The sequence below is a fragment of the Magnolia sinica genome, chromosome 6 (genome assembly GCF_029962835.1).
Source record: "Magnolia sinica isolate HGM2019 chromosome 6, MsV1, whole genome shotgun sequence".
In the NCBI taxonomy this organism is placed as follows: domain Eukaryota; kingdom Viridiplantae; phylum Streptophyta; class Magnoliopsida; order Magnoliales; family Magnoliaceae; genus Magnolia; species Magnolia sinica.
This window is the reverse complement of record NC_080578.1, coordinates 98,511,013-98,533,056: the sequence shown is the minus strand read 5'-3', so window position 1 is coordinate 98,533,056 and position 22,044 is coordinate 98,511,013. Positions and strand designations below refer to the sequence as shown.

General features: G+C 38.3%; 1 protein-coding gene across 1 annotated transcript; it reads right to left on the bottom strand.

Annotated features, from left to right (window-relative positions):
- Window positions 1–987: 987 nt before the first annotated feature.
- LOC131249215 (cationic amino acid transporter 2, vacuolar-like) lies at window positions 988–20,856 on the bottom strand. Its single transcript, XM_058249846.1, has 14 exons — window positions 20,357–20,856; window positions 15,258–15,459; window positions 14,503–14,587; window positions 12,841–12,981; window positions 12,638–12,756; window positions 12,203–12,299; window positions 11,066–11,238; window positions 10,884–10,950; window positions 8,413–8,571; window positions 7,068–7,314; window positions 6,447–6,555; window positions 3,056–3,168; window positions 2,517–2,592; window positions 988–1,591 (listed from the first exon to the last, which is right to left on the bottom strand). Exons 1-14 carry the CDS (start codon window positions 20,526–20,528, stop codon window positions 1,435–1,437), a joined length of 1,917 nt encoding a protein of 638 aa, XP_058105829.1. The 5' UTR covers window positions 20,529–20,856; the 3' UTR covers window positions 988–1,434.
- Window positions 20,857–22,044: the final 1,188 nt, after the last annotated feature.

The window sequence follows — 22,044 nt, the reverse complement described above, 5'->3', positions numbered from 1 at the left end:
CAGCTCCCCTTAAGACTACCCTATTGGGAACAGCATCTGAGAAATAATAATTGCAGAGTGGTTTTTCTACTATGAAACAAGTTACAACGGGACACCCTTGGACAGTCCTACCCATCTGACATTATATGGAATAGACTTTCATTAGTATAATCCAATCCATCCATAATTTGGCCATCTTTCTAACCACTGTCCATTACCCAAGGCATAACTAGGATTGCCCCTTGGCATAAAGCGAAAACTTAAAAACCATAGGCTATCTCTAACAGGAGTCTCCAATTGTTTATTTGAATTATTTCCTTACTATCTGGGCTGTCCAATGCAATGATTATTAGACTTACGGATCTCTGTATCAATGTGATTTTCCATACTGTCTTGTCAGGATCAGGCAAGTTGTGGGGCTGAGTTAGGCATATTTAGGGAGTGATTTATGGTACTGGAACAGGTAGCTCGAATGAACTGGCAATCCATGGACCCAACCCAAACCTGACCAGTTACAGACAAGGAGCATCCACGCTTCAAGAATGTTATTACATCTGGAATTCTATGGAAACAGTAAAACAAATCAACCTATTATATAAACCTCATGCACCCGTTCAATCTTCTTGTTCATACATGTGAGGCCCATTGCATTGATCCAAATAAGATGTACCACCATCAGTGGTGAATGCACCAAGAATCACCCAAAGACTAGTCAACGAATAGAAGGTTATAAAGAAATACAGCCAGAGTTCCATGGCTAGGATATTCCAATCTAAGGGCTTTTTGGTGGATGGGACCATCTCCACGGTCCCACCACATCAACATTTTTCGTTCACTGATCCCTGGGCCCCAATTGCACAAACTGAAAGCCCAAATGTACGAAACAAAACTTCACTGAAACATTGTATAACATCTCAGATATGCTCCATTTCTTCCAACTGAAAACTACATGTTAACCTTTTTCCTGCCACATCTGCAATCTATTTACATCTTTTGCACAACTGCAGCTAAGGCAACACCCAATGTATATCACTATACAGATAACATATTAACAAATACAAATGTTCAATGACCCAGAACATGTATGTTGATGGGTCCCACAGGCGCCCCCACTTCCAAACCGTTCATCAGTTGGGCCCTCCATTTCCCCAAGAATCAGCCCAGACAACTCAATAGTAAGGCAACAAACGTGTTGTCTAGGAAAGAATGCCAACCATCAACATACATGTTTGGACTGTCTGATGAGTGGACCCACTTGACTCTTTGGGCCAGATCATCCAACGGTGGCTCTTGTTTGAGGCACATCCCTGACGTCCATGTGTTGAATGCATGTGGGCCACATGACAACTTAATAAATACAAAAGAAAATATTGATATTCAAGCAACAAGTAATACAACACTAGAAAGGTCCACATCCTCATTCTCGGGCAGAGAGGGTTGCTGGATGGTATTCTCTTATACTGTAGGTTCTGAGAAGCTTCTATATATCTCATCCGCATGAGCAGTGGGCACGTAAACTACATCTGACAGCGAGCTATGCGTCCGTCCGTAGAATAAATAAACAAACACTCCAATTACCAGCCATATGGAAACACGGATCCACGTCCCAGCACTGAGTCAACAAGAATGATAATTAGAGTGGCCACATTTATTGCACACAATAGGCAAGCCCGCTCATTGTGTATAATAGATACGGATGGATAATTAAAACATGTACCAATGGTCCACATTCAGTTTCCAATTAGTCAGCTATTTCACAGACTAGCTGGGTTTTTGGGCCATGGCAGGAACAAGGGGTGGCCAGCATGATGAATATGGATCTCGCACCAGTGTTTGGCATGCTATCATGGGTAGAGCTGGGCATCGAGTCGAGTTGGACCGAGTTAGGGTTGACTTGGATTGATCCGGTTTTCAAATAGGCTTGACCCGAACTCGACCCGACTCAGTACTGAGTCCAGCATGCCTAACCCAATCTGAGTCCGGGTCTGGCCTGGTCTAATCCAGATTGAGTCCGATCCAGTCACAAGTACTGAGTCGGGTCAAGTCGGCACCAAGTCAGGTCGGGTGTAGTGGGTATCCACGTGCTGAAATCACAACTCAAAACCTAAATTCACTTGCCAAAATTGCAGCCTCTATCAGCTACAAGGCATCTCAGATCTGAAATGTCTGATCTAAGTTTTTTTTTTATATATAATATATAGGTACGAGTTGGGTTTCAGATTGAGTCAAGTCAGTACCGAGTTGGATTTCGGGTCAAGTCGAGTCGAGTTACTGGGTGACTTGAACTCGACTAGGTTTGAGTTCAGATTGGACGAAGTCAACTCGATTTGGATTGACTCACCCACTCGGTTCGGATCAAGCCGGATCTAAACAAGTCGGATAAGTCGAGTTGAGTTTTTCAAGTTGTGCCCAGCTCTAATCATGGGTGGGTGTGCAATAGGATTCTGATCCCATTAGTGCATAACCATCAAATTTCTCTAGTGCTATATGCAAATTTAGAAATGAAAGAAATAGCATGTAGGCATTTTAATACTCACCCAAGATTGATTAGTAAGTATGCATTTATGAGAATGCAAGAAATGGGAAGGAGAGGAACGAAGGGGCAAATGAAACCTGCAGAGATGACAACAGACTCATATTCCATAATAGTGAACTAGATAGAGGGAAGATTTTGAGAATTAAATGATAGTCGAGCTTCGAGTTTGGAGATGTGGGTCCCACAAATCAGCAATGTTGATGTGATGGGCTCCATAGTGGACGGACCATGCCTTGAAAATTATATGAGATTGGAAGCCTGTCCATCTGACCTTTGTTTTATTTGTTTTTGGTTTCTTTTTTTTCCTCCCCCATTGAATGTGGAATGTTGCATATGGTACAATTGCCTGACAACAGTAAATGAGGGCTCAGATGCTTAATTAGGTTGATTTTGGGCAAGACCTATTTAGATCAACAGTCCAGATCTAAAATCCATGGGCCCCACTTGTCCAAACCTAAGGTTTAAGGCTACCATGCATATGGTTAGTTTGAGGATCATATGATTTCTCCAACAAGGAATATAAGAAAAGATGATACATGCCTCCTGTGTGTCCAAAGCTGTGCCGGCCATTATCTTGTTCGATACAAGAGAGGACGATCAAGCCACATAATAGAAGCAAGCCGCCAATGATACAAAGTGAGAATCTCGGAAGGCTGATAAGAAGACAATAAAGCCGAACTGAGAAGTTAGAATATAAATTGTTAAAGTTGCTCAAAATATCTCGAACGTGATTGTAAAATCACAAGAGAGACCAAGTCGAACCGTAAAATTGGATTGTGATTCAAAATCTAAAATTGTCTAGAACGACAATGATGAAATTATTTACAGTCACAAGAAGCAAAATAAGGCCAAGCCAACTCAACCATCCTCTGATGTTCCACATCAAAGTTGGACTGCACAAAAAAAATTTCCATGGCATTGCTGTGAAGTAGAAAAATAAATATTGTAGTGTAATTAAAAACACACATATGCAATGAAGACCAAGAACCAAGCCAGTTAAGAGTAAGTTGGTACAAGTTAAAGGCTCAAAAGGGGCGAGAGGAAGGCCCAGAAGAACATTGGAGGTAGTGAGAAAAGACTTGAAATCTAAGGTTTAACCAGTTTTAAATAGCATATAGTGTACAGCGTAGCATTCGGCCATCTATAGTATGTAGCATAAGCTACATTGCGTGTAGCATAAGCTACACAATACTTTGATTTTTTAAAATTAAAATAATAAAAATTATAATAAATAATAAAATATAAATATAATAGTAACAAAAAAAAAAAAAAAAAGGCATAGAAAAATATTTCATTTTTCAAGTAAAAGAATATTAAAAAAAGTTGGAAACCCTAGCGAGCTGTATTAGGCGAGCAGGTGCCAAGAGCTCCTCATCACAAAGCTTAGGATTCTTTCTTTAGAAATGACAAGATGTAAATCTGGAATGTATTTTGAGAACAAGATGTAAATTGAATGTTATAAGCATAGGTACCATATCTTGGGTCTTGCTTTTATACCTTGTAAAACTTTGTGATGTATTTGAAATGGAAAAGGGACACCATTGTTTAGCCATATAAAACAAAAATTCCCCTCTTATCGCACCCCAAGAGTGGAGTCAAGGGCCCCAACACCCTTTTTGGGGCATGACAAACCTGCTAAGCAAGCCAAATAAATCACATCAACAAATTTCCAAAGCAAAATTACCTTAGTTAATGTCTTAATGATAATATCAAACACCAACAAGACAATAAAAATGGTCTCAATTTCTACAACGTTGCATGGAATCAACTTCCCAAGGAGGAAGGAAATGAAAAAAAAAAAGAAGAAGTCAAAATGTACCCTAAATAAATCATTTAATCAATCAAAATAAAATAAAAATAATTAATTGAGATTAATAGTTAGAAACATAGTTCTATTTATCATTAAATCAACCAAAAAATGAAAAGCTCAAGCTGCACATATACAGATGGTTACACTTGCATGCCACATGTCCATTTATTGGTGATGTCATCATTGCCGTGTATCCTAAGCCTTCTTGCATGCATTCATCGTATGTGGATTCCTGCCATTTCTTAGTTAAGATATTGATGAAGTATGGCCCACCTGATGCACCCAAAACATGCAGGCATTTGAAAGGTTGCCATATTGGCACACTGTGGCCTGATGATCACCTCAAGTGAGAGTATAATGCAAGACATGGAAATCATTCTACAAAAGATGTGTTCACTCTTTTAGTATGTAGATACACATACACATTTTCGTGTGTGAATGTTGTGTTCAAGAAGGGGGGGGGCGGGCGGGAGTGGAGTTATACTAAGGAATTTATTGGGTCATGATGCAGCAAGCGGTAAAGTTTACTATGCCGGCAATCTGCACAAGCGGGATCATAGTTTGGTGATCTAGGACATTGATCTAGGTGCAACAATGGGTGAAGGGTGGCCCAACAAAGAAATTATTGGGACATTAGGATCAAGACATGTATAGTCGCTTGCCTCCCTCCCTCCCTGTGTGTGTGCATATATATATATATATATATATATATATAGAGAGAGAGAGAGAGAGAGAGAGAGAGAGAGAGAGAGAGAGAGAGAGAGATATTTATACATATACACATATATAAAGCTTTCATGTATGTATGTTGTTTTCAAGAAACATATTTTTCGCATTTTTTTTGTTGGGTGAACAAGAATTCATCAGTCCCGAGGAATCAGGATGTAAACTGTACTAATGCCTAGTCTGCAAAAGCAAAACCATGGTTTGGTGATCTACAACATTGATCTGGGCACCACTGTGGGAGAAGGGTAGCCCAACAAAGAAATTATTGGGTCCTAATCAATGTTTTAAATATTGTTGTCACGTAATGTATCACACCCTTGGGATACGGATACATATCGGTTATCGCATGGGATATATCAGTTGTATCGCGTAATGTATCGATGTTGTTAGGAAACATGGGAACATTAGGAAATTGGTCAAATTTTTCATGGAAACTTCAAGGATTGTTGAAAAAGACATTAATACATGCTTATAAATTAAGACATTACAAAAAAAAAAAGTGCACATAATAGGGGTTTCTTTTGTATGGGGTCCTAATACATGCATTGTCCAACTAAACTGATGCAAGTATATTTAAAGTCTATTCATATAATTTATAAATATAAAAAGACATATGGAAACACAAGCAATACATTCAAAAGCAAAAGAAGCGTCACTAGATCAGGTTATAGACACGCTTGATTTTGTGTTTGGATACAAAGATTTGCAACTGATTTGTGAGAAATTGAGAAATTTTTATTTTTCCCAATTTTCCGCAACATGCCCCATCTCCCCCAAATCTCGAAATTGAACCTCCAAATCCATGATTTTTCATTGAAAACATGAAGAATCATAGATTTGTAGCTATTTGACATTGATTTAATGTGATTTATAGTAAAAAAAAAAATAGATCGAAAATCGAAAACGCTCACTGAATCGAATAGGTGGGATATATCAGCACTACTTGTGCATTTCGTATCACACAAGTGGGATACAAGATATATCGTGGGATAAATCGGCCGATATTGTCGATATTTAAAACACAGTCCTAATGCATCAAGACGTGAATAGTCTCCCAACTTGCCCGGTCCATACATGTGGCCATGGTTAGGAATCCAGACAACTGATCTGATGCACCGTAATATGGGTGGGGGATTCCCAAAAGATACTTTCAGAATGAAAAATCCCACACCTTGGAATCATTGCACGGCTTGTTAATCAAGACCAAAAAAGTACCAAACCAACGTGGCCGCCCTAGGGTCAGATATAACAGGATCAAACAATAGACCTCACACCTAAATCTAGATGATTCAGACCACGTGTTATGAAAGCCACAAATATGATAAGGCAGGCCACTTTGATTAGGTAACATATGCCCTAAAACCTAAACCAAAAGAGCTTCAAAGCAGGACTCACCTCGGCAAGTATTCAGCTGAAGCTGCAGAAGTAAGCAAGAGGACACCAATACACACAAATGCAATATTCAAACCCGCTATTCTCCGCCGCTTTTGTTCCTTCAATTTTTCTGCAGCACCCAATGCCAAAAGTGGCACAGATCATGAAACTCAAGTTAATCACTACAAAGAGAAAACTACTTGCGAGTGCCCATGCATAGACACAAAACACAAGGGCCACAAAAATATGGCACCCCTGGTGAGGAGTCTCGAACACGAGACCTCCCGCTCTGATACCACTTTGATGTAGGACAATTAACCACTTGCTTTAAAAGTTCGAATTGATGGAACATGGCGAATTAATCCCTTTATCTCATAGCCCAGGCCCCACATCCCATGGGTTAGGACCTCGGCCGAACCCCCCTCGTGGGCCCCACATCACATGGGTACAACCTCACACGAGCCGCCCACCCCTAGTGTGTCCCCGCATCCCACGAGCTACCCCACTTGAGCCCGATGTGAAAATGCCCCTGCATTATTGATCCTTCCCCATGTGTGCCATGTTGGCATATGTGAAGCACTTGTGCTGGCATTTGTAGATAGGAGCTCACAAGTGGATTTTTCAGATACAACTTAGCATTACCTTGCTCCCTTTCCTTCGCAATAAGAGGACAACCAGCTAACACTACTGCATCATTTTCTTGATTGGTATCACAGATAAGATCTTTTGAGCTTCCACCCTCATTTTCCTGAGTACTATATCGCAACGACACGGAATCAATTGAATCCTGCAGCGATGATGGCATTGGTACCTCATCTGGAGGGACATATCTGAGTATCAAAATGGAAACTGCAACGATGGTGAATGCAAGAAGCGTGCCTACACTGACCTGCACAAAACAGTACCTCAGCTCAGCTTCCAATTTTGTTCAACCTAGCAGAATATACAATGTATGATTGTTGAACTCCATATGAAAATTGAAGTCATACTAGATACTAATCTGCTGCTTCTTTTATGGGGCGTGCTCGAGTGTACCAGTACCACTGTAAGCATGCAGTGGTACTAGGCAGACGTAGAGCCCACATGATGTATGACAGCCATCAAACCCGTCTATCAGATGTGTCACCTCATATTTCTCAGGTACCAAAAAATCAGCCTAATCCAACAATCAAGTGGGCCACAACGCAGGGAACAGTGTGAGAGGGGATGTCAACCTTTGATTTACAAAGGGACCCACCTAAAATTTGAAACAGCATGATTTTCTGGATGAACCTTCACGACGATCAGATGAATGGCTGAATGGGCTGGTTTTCATATATACAACATGGTGGGTTTTCCACAAGAATCAAGGGGGGATGTTCTCTCTCAAATTCTTCCCTGGCATGGTCAACCTGATTCACAGATCAGCCTGATTTTATGGCTCTAGACGTAAAATGCAATGATGAATGACGCATATGATGGACATGTTGGATTTTATGCATGCATCAGGTGGGCCCCACAACTGCCCGGTACCACTCGAGCATGCCCCTCTGTCTACTCCATTACTTTCTGAGCCCTGCAAGGCTACCAATGTGAGTGGGATTTCAAACAACTTTGGCATGAGTACGCAGGATCTGGGTTGCTCAACAGGTGCGCCCTGCCATACATGACATGACCTGAAAATCATGCAGGTACAGTCATCAAGTATGCCACACATATGTCGAACAGGATGGTTGTCCAATTCTTTTAACCATCCATATTTTCTCACACATGTATGGCGTGCCTGATTACTGGACCGGCATATGTATGGCAAGGCCCACCTGATGCACACAGGTCCACATTGGCATGCGCCGGGAAACTAGGGTTCCAATCCCTACTCTCGTGAGTAGACATTGCATTTCTCACATTTTGGTTCCTTCCATAAATTTCAAAAGCATAATCCTATCACATTTTTTTCTTTCTTTCCACAATAACTCGGAGAGTAGCTCATCTCATGATGGAAACTTACCATGCCTGCCAGTTGAGAAACATCCATACAGAATGCCAAGATTGCAGCGCATACCCCAGTAAGTATCGTGCTCTTGACAGGAACTTGGGTACTTTTGCTAACATCAGAGAAAAATGATGGCAGCAATCCATCTCTAGCCATAGCCATCAGTATTCTAGGCTGAGAAGAACGAGATAACATAGAAAATCCAAATTTCAGTGAGCAGCATAAATGAGATTCTCACAAGAATTGTTAAGTAGGCTCTGGAATTGTTTTCGTCAACTTCTAAATGATGGAGAGGGAACATGGCATGCTTTTGTTTGTAAATTCAATCTCTAACATTCCATAATGCATACCAAACTTCACAAATGCATTTCTTTTCAACTAAACAAAATTAGATGATTCATAGGCCCTCAGATTCAACAAAAGTTTAGTTTCTGTGGTGGAGAAGTCCATACATGAGGGTCCATGTTTTGGTGATTCAGATTGTTGATCTGATAGGCCATACCATGGATCAGGATGCCCTGCAAGTTCCTAGATTGGATGATCTTAACCCTCTTTTGCATGTTTCTCATTGAATATGTATTATAGCTTCATTTTTTAAAAATTGACTGTCTAAATGTAGACTACTGATGGAAGGATTAGGACTGTCATATCTTGGACACAGATTGTTGAGAAAATCATCTTGCATCAGGCCATCCAAATTGAGGGATGCGCCAAATGGCTCCACCTCTAGAAAATGCACATGGACCAAGGTGTGCACTCAATTCCATTATTTAGTGTTGAGAGTAGTTTCTTAATGTCTTGAAAATGGTGAACATGGAATACTTAATCATTAAAGTTTGTTTTTATAGCCACGCAAAATCCATTTTTTTGTACTTCTTTTGGCCCATAAAAGGACGGCTAGGAAAGTCACATGACTGTTCAGGTTCCAGATAGTAACACATCACTACCCATCAACCCTTCAATATTATAATAAATGACATAAGCCTGTGTTTTTCACATCTGGAGCTCATCTCTGTCCTTTCTTACTATAGAAATGTTTACATCTCCTTTCTTGATGGTTTGATGTTGCAGAAACCATTCTTGTAAATATGGGTTATTTGTGGTGCTCTAGCTTGACAGTGGACAGTGGAAATATATGGTCACCAGCAGTGTTGTCAAAATCCTACGGTTTACGATATACAATTTGAGTCGAATCTTTAGCAAAACTATTTGAATCCAACCTTGAATCCCTTTTCTTATGAATACTACAATTCTATGATTTGAATCCTACAATTTACGATTCAAATTATAGTTGTTATATTCTATTTCAAGCAAAACTTTTTAATCATATATATTCTCTTCAATGTTAAATCATGGAGCTTTTTTTTTTTTTTTTTTTTTTAAATGATTTCTTACTTCTTAACTAGTTGAAACACCAAATTGGTGTATGACCTATCTTGAATGTTTTTATGGACGGTTACGATCATGTTGACTTATATATACTATGGAACAATGGTTAGAAATCAAAATATCTTTCTTTTAATCAACCTACATAATCAAATGCTGCTTTTCCAACGTGATTATACATTCAAGAAAGGTAACAAGAACATAAATTATTAAAGGATCCTTGTATGTTTTTCAAAGGAAAATTCTTGAAAGATTTTTTTTTTTTTTTTAAAAAGGAAAGATAAGAATCATTTAACACTATCATCAGATGGTATTACTTGGTGCATATTGAAGTGGAAGGATGATTGATGAGTTTTTAATTTTATTTATATTTTCCATATTTTTTCACTATGTTGGCAGAATAGATTTGAATCATGAACATTTTCTTTGAACTTGATTCAATCCATAGGACTTAACTACTGAAGTAAACAATTTTAACAAGAGAAGAATTTTGATGCGTAAGCACTAAGAAATTACATGGAAGTTGCACCATGTGGCATACAACTAGTCAAATTAAACAATCCAATTTATCGTACCCAGTGAAGATGTATCATGAACAAAAAATTAAGCTTATTTGATCATCTGACTATCGGGTTGCTGGATATTTATTGGACAAAAATGAAATATATCCAATGTCCCTATTTCCACAAACAAGCATTCCACGAATCAGAGGTTAGGATTGCTCAACCAATTTGATCTTGGGATTGTGACTTTGCAGGCTGCACAATCTAGTGGATTTTATTTGAGGTAATATATGCCACATGTACAATTTCTGAGTGCCAGCATATCAAGTGTCATACACAGCCCGAGTATCATAGAACTGCTCTTTTAACAATACTGGGATGACCCCCAGCCTTGTTCCCGATCTCTCATAATCTGTGCTTTCTGTTTGGCTTTTTTTCCTCTTTTTTGAGCTTTAGTAAATTCAAAGTTGTCATTCAAATAATAATAATAGAAACTACAGGCTAGCAATGCATGCAAATCGAAACATTCAGGGCATGTCATACAAAAAGGATGATAAAGCATGCATTGGCTATTCAACTAATGCAGCAATCATTTACCTGAGGAAGTATCGAACCCATCAAGGTCGAGCAAAGTGCAGTAACTGCTCCAACCGTGACAACGTATCTATATTTCAAAAACATTCCCAAGAAAAAAATTTAAATAAATTGAAATTATCCAATATGCAGAAACTCATTTTCTGGTTTCAATCACTGCATTTTACGAGCATATCTTCACTTACGCTGCCCATTGCATCCCGTGGCTGGAAAATGCGGATGAAATTGGGGTGTCGGGATCCATTGCATAATAAGGTACTAGACCAACAATAACAACAGATACCAGCATGTACAGAGAGCAACATATGGATAGCGCAATTCCTATACCAAGTGGCAAATCACGCTGGGGATTCTTCACCTGCCATGAAGATATCAATCTCAGAGCAAGAAATGATAGTAAGACTCAAGCAACACCAACATACTGATGAGGTAGGAACTTCTTAAATGGGCATGGATATCCATGAGTAGGATTTCTCCATTGGGATAGTAAGCAAGTGTATATGAAAGTTCTCAGATCAGTTGGAGAAAATATTAACTGTAAGTTTTCGGCCTTTTATGCAAATAAAGCTCAAGATGCAATCCTGCTTTCCCATGCATACTAATGTATCACTTGTGCAAGACCAAGACTACCGTTAATTGGTTGGGGCCGCTGTTTAGATGCAGTGGCCCAAAAATCAGGTCACTCTGATTGTCATGTGGGTTGCACATGCACCTCAAATGTAAACTACTGGTAACTTCTTTTAAACTGTCCATTTTTCTTGTGCAATGTGACCCGCCTGATAACTGGACCGGCCCAATTTCAGCAAAGGAACATGCATGGTGGGGACAACCTAATGAATGACCTGGATACCACATGCTTGCAAAATTGGCATGCGTTGGGAGAGGAGAACAGGAATCCAAATACTACTCCCATTGATACATAATCTAATATTTTTTATACATAACCATAAGCTTTAAAGAAAACTGATCTGCTAAAAAATGAGAGAATCTCTGCTACACCATCCATGTATAAATGAAATGTTAGCCTCAAGGTTATCCCTTGAATCTCGTTAACAATACAAGGTAGCCTCCACGGCTTATATATAAAAATGTGCACCCACATTAGAACAGTCTTTTATGCCTTTCCACCTGGAAAACAATGAGAAGAAAATAGCAGACCTTCCCTAAAAGCCCTCCACTAGTAGAAGTTGGAGTAATTACTTATTTGAGATTACGACATGTTGATTATCAATACCAATAAAAAGAATTGATTAACCCATGCTCATAGCACATACTAGTACTACGTTAAAGCATGTTAAAGAGTGCTGGAAGCAGTGTCACACCTCTTCAGCTGTGCTTGCAACTGAATCAAAGCCTATGTATGCAAAGAAAACGGTTGCAGATCCAGCAAGCGTGCCATTTACTCCAAATGGGAAGTATCTGCAGTTCCGAGGAGAATTTGAATTAAGCCACCCTTAACCATAAATACACCAGTTACAAGAGAGTAGAGGTTTTCTAATTCCAAACTTATGCAGATCCAAGACCCTATAAACCCATGTGTATCATGCTTGCAATTGTTTGGAACATCCAAGCTGTCCAGCCAGGCCCCACCATGTAGAATTCTTGGCCAGAGACCAATCTGATGTATGGCTAAAATCTCACACACATGTACCACAATGTCACATGTGTGGCCTGTAGAGGAGCTGGGATATAGAAGAGTGTGGAATTAGAACCTCTAAGAAAGAAAATGAAGGACAAGATGGATGTTTCAGTTGTACCCTGTAGGAAGAGCGTATCCAGCCCATCCGGTCTGAAAACCAAGGTACCCTCCAGCTATGATTACAAAAACCATAACACAGACATTTGCCGATGTGACAATGGATTGCACAAGTGTACTCTGAAGGGAGAAAAGTGTTCCAATTCAAGTTACTACAAGAAAAATTAAAGCTTTGCAAAAAAGGGGCACGTGTTAAAGGGATACCTCCTTGATTCCCACACATAAGAGCCCAGTGACAATGAAAACAAGAATCGCAGCACAAGGGTCGACCACAATATCAAGCCAAGGAATGTATGCACGGGCTAAAAAGGCTGGCAGACTATCTTGGCCTCCAAAGAACAAGGCCTGAAACGTAATAAAACTTGCAGCATTATAAGAGTATCCATAGAAGCTTGGCATTCTCATTATAAGAGTATCCATAAAAGCTTGGCATTCTCCAATTATGAGTTTTATCAAACGATGCCAAACAAGACCTTTAGCAGTTCAAATAATAATAAATAATAAAAGAGTGAAAAAAAAATGATCTAAAAATGAATCCATTATGCAATATGCAGATTTTTATTTTTATTTTTATTTTTATTTTGAGAGAGAGAGAGAGAGAGAGAGAGAGAGAGAGAGAGAGAGAGAGAGAGAGAACTAAAATTTTATCAAGACAACCACTGAAAAGCGAGAAGAGAATATAACCCAGCACTAGGACAATTATGCAATATGCAGAGAAGTTATTTCCTACATGACCAAATTAGTCATTCTCTTTCCTCAGAACAATTTGCAGCATGAAAATGCACCCATGCATGAAGCAAGTAACACTAGTCGCACCATCAAAAGGTTTAAAGGAGTTTTGCTAAGTGCACACGCATGTGCAGGAAAGCTCATGTACACACCAATCCATCCATCAGGTTGGTCCGACCTTGTACATGTTTTCCCGAAAATAAAATCCAGTCCAATCAGCATGTATGCCCCAATATCGGAAACTGGTGGATGGGTAGTAAACTTCAGCCAAGTTTTCCAACGCCGTACATTTATAAATTTTTTTTATTTTTGCAAACAATGGCCCACCTGACCAGTGGATCAAACCTGATTCTTGAGCTAGGGCATCAAAATAAAGGCTTCATTCTGATTGACGGACTGGATCTTGGACCTACTGTGCCATGCTGGTAGATGTGTAGCGTGTACATGAGCTTCATTGCACACAGATGTGGGCTTAACAAAGCACTTAAAAAAGAATTACGATATTCAAAACCCACTCATGATGTTACTATATCATTGTGATGCCAATAGATGCTTAAAGTTCACATAACTAACAACACAATGTGAAGGACGAGGATAGAAAATCTAAGAAGCGCTTAATTTTTTCTTAAATATAAATAATACATTATCATGCTTCGAAGTTCAAACCAGCCACATCTAATATATGAGCAGGTTGACATACCCAAGTCACTGTGTTTACATTTGTTCCGAAGACCACGTAGACCCACTTATATCTAAAGATCACAAATCATCCAGTATGTTATCTAACAACAACATATGAAAACATGAAAACAATTGGATATTTGGGATAAATAGGATATATCCAAATCCAATGGACAAACAAATATCACTGAGTGAAATGGGGAAAACAAATTGAAACCTATAAAACTTATTGGATAACAACAAGCATGCAAGACATGCACTTGAAAAGAGACATGACATGCAACATAGGCGGAAAATAAAAGAAAATTACTTGATGCTACTAACCCATTTGATTGTACTAACATGTGGAAGAAATCCACTACAATCTACAATATGTTCCATAAATCATATAATAATTGCTGCTGATTAAGTACTCTCGTTAGTAAACAGAGTCTGCAGGGATAAAAATGTACTTACCAAGTTTGGGGAGATGCCACGTGCAACAGCCGAGCCGCCAATTGTATATTCCAGTATAAGGGCCCAACCAATCAGCCAAGCAACACTGAGACAGCCACAATAATAGAAATTAATAATACCACAATAACCAACTGAAATAAATAACAGCCCAATAGAAAGACTACAAAAGCATGTATAAATCATTTCCCTAATCCTCCAACTATGTTCATTCCATTTAATAATGTCTCTCAGATCATTAAATTTTCAAGCCTAATGTTTTCTTTTTGCATAACAAATACTAAACCAATGCCAGAACTAAATTACTGCAGAAGTGGAAATATGATTGTGTGAGAAATTCAAAGGCTACCTACAAGACTAAAATTCATAATACCTCACTCCCAATATGGTACGTGTGAGAGATCCATGCCACACTCGTTGTGTGGGGCCCACTAGCCGTGATCTTAAAATCAGGCCACTTCACTCCTCAGATAGGCCAAAAATGTACAGGAAAAGAAAAGGCAGTTAAAAGAAATTGGCCAGATCCCACATTGAACATGCACATGTGGACCACCTGAAGACAGGACCAGGATGATTTACGACACATTCACAGTGGGGCACACTACCCATCTAATTACAGCCTGGATCTCATACAGTCATGCTCCATAACATTCAAGATTGTAATCTCAAGTAGGCTTAGTGGGGATCGCCCTGATGTAGAAATATAACGTAGTATAAATAAGAAAGGTTGTAAATTATTTATCTAACAGTAACATTACCCTTCTCCAACACATATGTATGAATAATGATAAGCACTCCCAGCAGATGGACAACGGCTTGCGAGCTCTGCATAGCAAAATGCTGAAAGAGCAGCGGCTATTCCAGCTATAAGGAAGGAAATAGTCAGAGACGGTCCTGAATGCTCCCGAGCAACTGTTCCAACAAGAACATAGACTCCAGCCCCAATAGTTGATCCAACACCTGCTCAAAGACTACAATATCAATACACCCTCTTTTCTTTTTCTTTTTTTGGAGCGGCCAATATCAATAGCCATTGCAAGATATACTGTAAAAATAACTGAACACCCAGCTCTGCAATATTCATCTGGTTTGTCACAAACAACAACAGATAAGTAAATAAAATTCGGAGCAGCCAATATAAATAGTCATTGCGAGATATTCAGAAGAAGAAGAAGAAGAAGAAGAAGGTTTATGCGAGTGGAGAATAACACATTTCCAAGTTCTTCCAAAGCATGATGCAAACAGATTGGCTTATGCTCAGCTTTTGATATTTTTGGAAAGTATCAGCACTTCAATTCGAACATTTATTTCCATGACCTTCTTCACCTGTTTTTCTCATATCAAGTTATGCTGTTTTCTATAATAGAAGGTGAAACTGGAACTGTTTGCTTGTAGATATTTCTTGCATGCATGTGTACTAGCTCTTTTCTTTTTTATGTTTCTGCTGATTACTGGCCAGGGGAGGTAAATCTATCCACTCATGCCTTCCAACTCAATTTACAATTCCCCCATCTTCTTCATCCGTCTCTCATATCAAGTTATACTGTTTATATTTTCTATATTCTTTTTAATCATGAAAGGTGAAAATTGAAATTGTTTGCTTGTAGATATTTCCCACAAGCATTTTTTGTTTCGAGTAGGACTGTAGGAGTACATTTGCTTTTATGGGTTCTCCTAATTACTAGACCAGGTGAGGCAGATCTACCAACTCGTGCCTTTCAACCCAACCTGCAAAGTCTGGAGTGCTTCTTGCAATCTGACTTCCACCCCTCTTTTCCCATAAAAATCCTACAACATTGAACCCCCTCAACCTGATATTTATCCCTTTCCCTCCTCAAGATAGCAAAAAAGTCAAAGGTTTCTTCCTTTGGAGTGGAAGTAGCATTTCCCACTATTTTCAACATTGCATTGATCCAATCAGAACCTTCAGGCTGAGTTTTTCCATCTTCTAATGAGCTCATTAGCTTATACTCTATTATTTATAATTACATCCATTGACTAATAGCTTACAGCCATTGTGATAAATATCGCCGAGATTTTCAAAATCCAGCAACATTTTCATGGAAATTTGATCAAAAGATATTATCACAAGAATAACATGAGACTTTCAAAATCTCGCCAGTTTTATATTTTTTCCATGGTTTTAGCGTGAAATTATTGGATTTTAACCCAAAAGTATTTAGAAGTTACAACAATGTAAAGATCTTTAATTGTATGTTTTGCTTTATACTCATTCCTAGCCGAAGCATTTCTTTAACATGATGTAGATCCCTACTCCATTCCTCTCTCATTTTTGCAAGTTTGAAGAAGTCTTTTTCACCTTTTCTTGTCCCCAATCTATTGTAAAGATTATCATAAGCCTTAAGTTTAGCCTCATTTACTACTTTCTTAGCAGTCTTTTTGGCATTTCTACATTGTTCAAAATTTTCATCGTTTCTAGTCCCTTGTCAAACTTTAAAACATGAATGTTTCTCATTAATAGCTTTTTCTACATTGTCATTCCCCCACCAAGTTTCCTTACATGATTGGCTTTTCCCTCTAGATACTCCTAAAACATCTTTTTCCACTTCCTATGCACTTAGCCATCTCATTCCACATAATGTTTACTTCTTCCTCAACATTTCATTTTACTTTTCCATCAATTTAATTTTTAATAATATTGTTTTCTCTCCTTCTAAATTCCGCCGCCTAGTTTTTGGACACCTATTAATTTCATTACCTTTCTTCTATCTCTTAATATAAACATTCATAACCATTAACCATATTGCACAATCAAACTCTCTCCCAATATAACCTTGCAATCCTTATATATTGATCGTTTGCTTCCTATGTAGAAAGAAATCTATTTGGCTTGAACGATTCACTTTTGGAAGTTATTAAATATTCATCTCTCTTTTTAAAGTATGTGCTGACTGGAGTTAGATTTTATCCCATAGCGAAATCAAGGATAGCATCTTCCATCTCATTTCTTCTCCCAAAACAATACCCTTCATGTATGTGCTTTTATATCCTCTACTTTCTTTTTTTACTTTTTTTTTTTTTGGTTAGCTTGTTAGTACACAACACTGTCAGATCACACTCCACCGTTAGCCACCCCCACTAGGGAATCGGTACCAAGACCTCAGTGTTGAAACGAGGTATCTTTCACTCAGTCGACCACTTGAGCTATGGATCAGGGTGTTACTTCCTTTTTTTACATGAGACCATTTAAGTATTATACAAATATCCTCTCACCGTTCATAATTTCTTACAATAGTCCACCCATATCCTCCCAGAATTATCTCTTAATTCCATCCTCTAACCCTACTTGTGGTGCATGTGCACTAAAAATATGGATTATCTCCTCTCCTAACACAAGTTTTATCAATAAAATCCTATCACTTACTCTTCTAACATCCAGAAATGCATCCTTTAAATATTTATCCACCACCATCCCTACCACACTTCTATTGTTGTCCTTTCCTATAAGCCAAAGTTTATATCCATCAATTTCTCTAATTTTGGCCCCTTTCCACTTGGTTTCTTGAATGCGAGCTATGGGAACTCTCCTTCATTTCCATCGTATTTACTAACTCCATACTCTTACCTATCAATGTTCCTATATTCCATGTGGCGGGACAAATTCTATTCTCCAGAACTAGCATTTTTATCCATACGTGTCCAAAATGGTGTGGGAACCCTTACCTACTTATCAAAGCAACCGGGCGTTATTGCAGCATGTCGCTTTCGTGGGACACCCTAGCTAACCCTTGCCCAATTCTCACTGGACCTGGGCTTTGATGCAGTGTGTTGCTTACAGGGAATGCCCTAGCCTGATTTTGGGAACATAATATTGTGCGAATTCATGTTGGAAGTTATGTCATATGTTTGGAAGAGCCATTGAACATTTAGATGATCCTCGCCATTGATTAAAGGAGCCATTGACCTCAACGTTGGTTGGACTCTTCGCTGACCTCAAGAGTCCTCCAAACAGCATTTACGATCACCCGACCACTATCTTGTTTACACCCTTTCCAAAATATGGCCCAACAAACGACAAGTATACTGCATTTTTGGATATCAAATGTGTGATAACTAAATAGATAAAATTAGTAGCAACATCCCTCCTCCCTCCCACTCCCTTTTAATAGGTAAGCTTCAAGTTCAAACAACAAACACTCAGGTCCCAAGTCTATGGCAATTTAAAAGGGACTAATATCTTCAACCAATTATTTAATCGTTTATCCTCAAATTGGGATTGAGAATGGTGCAAACGAAGCAAAATCTGCAAATGCTTTGAGATGTATAAATTATAAAAAGAAGAAGAAGAAGAAAACTCATCTGTTTTCTAAGCTGATTCATTTCGAGACAGAAATTTATTACAACTGCTGATATCTGTGATCGAGTAGACAATTTAAAGAAAGAAACCAACTCGAATTACTAACAAAAAAAAAAGAAGCAGCTTTTGGAGCCTCACTAATCACTATCTTATACTAATATCAAATATAAAACAACTTGTTGATACTTCTCATTTACGGGGGGAATGGATAGAGGGAAGTCTCCAAAACAAGAATCCAAACATCAATTGAATATGAATGAAATAGAAGTACAGAACTGATGAGGCTTCCTAATCCCACACGCACCCATCTACACTGGAACAATGTCAAGCTGCACACATGTGCATGATACAGGCAGTCAATTAGGCCTCTGTGATAGATGCCCTGGCTGGAAAAACATGGCAGTCCACCGATCAGGTGGGCCAGTGTGTGGAACAAATGGATGGCGAAACAACATGTCTTAGCTGACAATTTGTATTGCATACTGTGATTGTATGCACCTAACAGGTGGACCTGTATGATTTTTAAGACAGGGAATCTACATGGTAGGATCCACCAGATGCACTACTTGGATGTTTGCCATATGTGACAGCGTGGCAGAGTGCTGGCAAGTAGATGCATTCACTTCATTGATCGGAAACAGAATCAAAATCAATGAAAATTCAGCTAAAACTTGGAAACAAGCTGCAAAAATGTGAAGCTCAGCTAAAAATCAAACGAAATTAAACACCAAAGAAACCCACAACAACAATAAAATCCCAGATACCTATAATAAGAACTTTCAGCCATCAACGCAAAATCGCAAATTTGACAATTTTGACTTGAATTACCATAAACGGCAAATCCCAAAACAAAAAACAAAGAAAAATAATCAAAAACAGCAAAAAAAAAAAAAAAAAAAAAAAAAAAAAAAAAATCATGAAAAAACAAAACAAAACAAAATTCGGATGCACCCATGACCAAGAAAACAAAACCATGAAAGGAACAGAACCCGTCAACCAAAATACCATAAAAACTAAAAATATATATATCGAAAAATTCAAACAAAAAACTTTTAAAAATACCAATTCAAATAAAAATAAAAATAAAAGGACAAAAAACAGAAAATAATACAAAAGCCATCAATCAAAATGAACATAAAAATCACAAGTAAATTATTAAAAAAAAATTCAAAAAAAGACACCAATTCTTTAAAAAAAAAAAAATCAAAACAGAACAAAACCAATCAATCAAAATACCATAACAATTAAAAAGAAAGGTAAAATTAAAAAATAAATAAATAATAATAAATAAATAAATAAGACACCCATTCAATAAAAATAATTAAACTACAAAACATAGCAAAACCCATGAACCAAATTAACATATAATCACACACAAAAAAAGAAAGAACCAAATGAAAAAAAAAAATTAAAAAGAGAAGGACAAAAAAAAACCCCCCATCAATCTAGAAATACCCAAAACATCATCTCAAAAAAAAAAAAAAAAAAACAATCAAATTTTAATTTTAAAAATTCAAAGAAAAAGAGAAGAATCAATACCAATTGCAATGAGCTGAAGAACAGACAACTCCTTAGCCAGCTGCTGCTGCTTCTGCCCGTGCACCCCCACGTGACTAGAATTATCCACCTGTTTTCTCCTGATCAAACTCCGAAATCCCCACAATATCCCTCCACCACCACCCCCTCCCTGCACCTCATCCTCGAATCCCATCCCAAAAAAAACCCGAAAAATCCCAACACCTGCCCGAAAACTCAAAACCAATAATTACCAAAACACACCCACCACCCAAAAGGTCTCCCTATCTCTTCACTTTTCAAGATAGAAAAAGAACTTTCCGTGCAAGAGAACTGCTAATCTACCTTCTTTCTTTCTTCTTCTTCTTCCCAGCTGCCCGCTGACCAGATAATTACGGGCGGACAGATAGGAAGAGAGGGGAAGAAGAGAGAAGAACCCTACCTGGCTGGCTGCCCGGGCTGACCGACCGGATTCCGTAGGAATGAGAATTCCTTTGTTTTATGATCGGAAAACGGAATTTTATTGAGTACGCGACCGTTTCAGCCTCCACTATATATATACACGGGTTTTCAATTCAGACAAGCTGGGCGATTATTTGTTAATCTAGACCGTTGATGATATTACATACACGGGTTTCAATTCGGATAAGTGGACCATTATTTGTCAATCTAGACCGTTGAACTATTTTTGGCACATCTGTTTCCAGATACCAATATTTTACTTCTCTGAATTAAATTTCGATCTGTTTCTTGGGTTTCTCTTCTTTTACCCGTCTATATTTATGGCTGAAAAATCAAAGGTTTAGGATTATCTAATTGATAATATTTTTATGGATTAGCTTAAATACGATGGTAATAAAAATACCAATGGTCTGGATTAGATAATATCCGGGCTCAATTATCATAATTGAGAACACGTGTATAATGTGGAAGAGGCAGCCGCATATCGTATGAGTCGTCTTGTATTGGAGGTGGGCCGTACAAATCTACTTTTGAATGTTAATAGCCTTCTTTTTAGAGGTTTGGTACGATACAACCAACGTATTACTGTACGGTACGTCGAGAATCTAGCGGTTGGATGCTGGTTCAGTTTTTACTTATCCAAACCGTTCGACGATGGATATCTGAAGAATAACAGCTTTATATTTGAATATTTTAACCTTTCAATTTTTTGACTCTTTTCCTCCGAATACGAACGGTCCATGTAGCCTTTGAACAATCGAACGATTGGAATATTTGAATCTGATATATCTTTTTGTTATTTACCATCCAAGATTAAGCCCATTGTATAAACGTTTTGGATCGTTGGAAGTGAACCCGATCTGACAGATAAAATACAGATGTATGCTGTTGTAATACATGTAAACGTATTCTAGTAAAGCCATCTTTTCATGTTCGAGGTTTGCTAAATCCAAGACATGCACCTACCTACACGCGTGCACGTGACAAAATGGCAAGTACTCTGTATATCTGTGCATCGTTTGGATCCACAGTAAAAGATGAGCTATTCCAAAGGTGGATATTCAGATAATCCGTTCTTCGGTTCCTATGTGAACAGTATGGACGGTCCAGGTAATTCAGTAGTCCATGATAACCATGTGGCCCTGTTGATGAGTTTACTCGTTTGATCTTTTCGCCATACCATCTCCACGTGAGGATTCAGATTATAGAGGGCATCGGATATCTTTGGCACGTGCCATATTATCACTTGT

Coding starts and splice junctions, on each gene's coding strand:
- LOC131249215 (XM_058249846.1), bottom strand. CDS start 20,528: ATGGGATTCGAGGATGAGGTGCAGGGAGGGGGTGGTGGTGGAGGGATA. Junction 12,300..12,637: donor GGATACGCTCTTCCTACAGG/GTACAACTGAAA, acceptor TCGGAACTGCAG/ATACTTCCCATTTGGAGTAA. Junction 6,556..7,067: donor TGCGAAGGAAAGGGAGCAAG/GTAATGCTAAGT, acceptor TGGGTGCTGCAG/AAAAATTGAAGGAACAAAAG.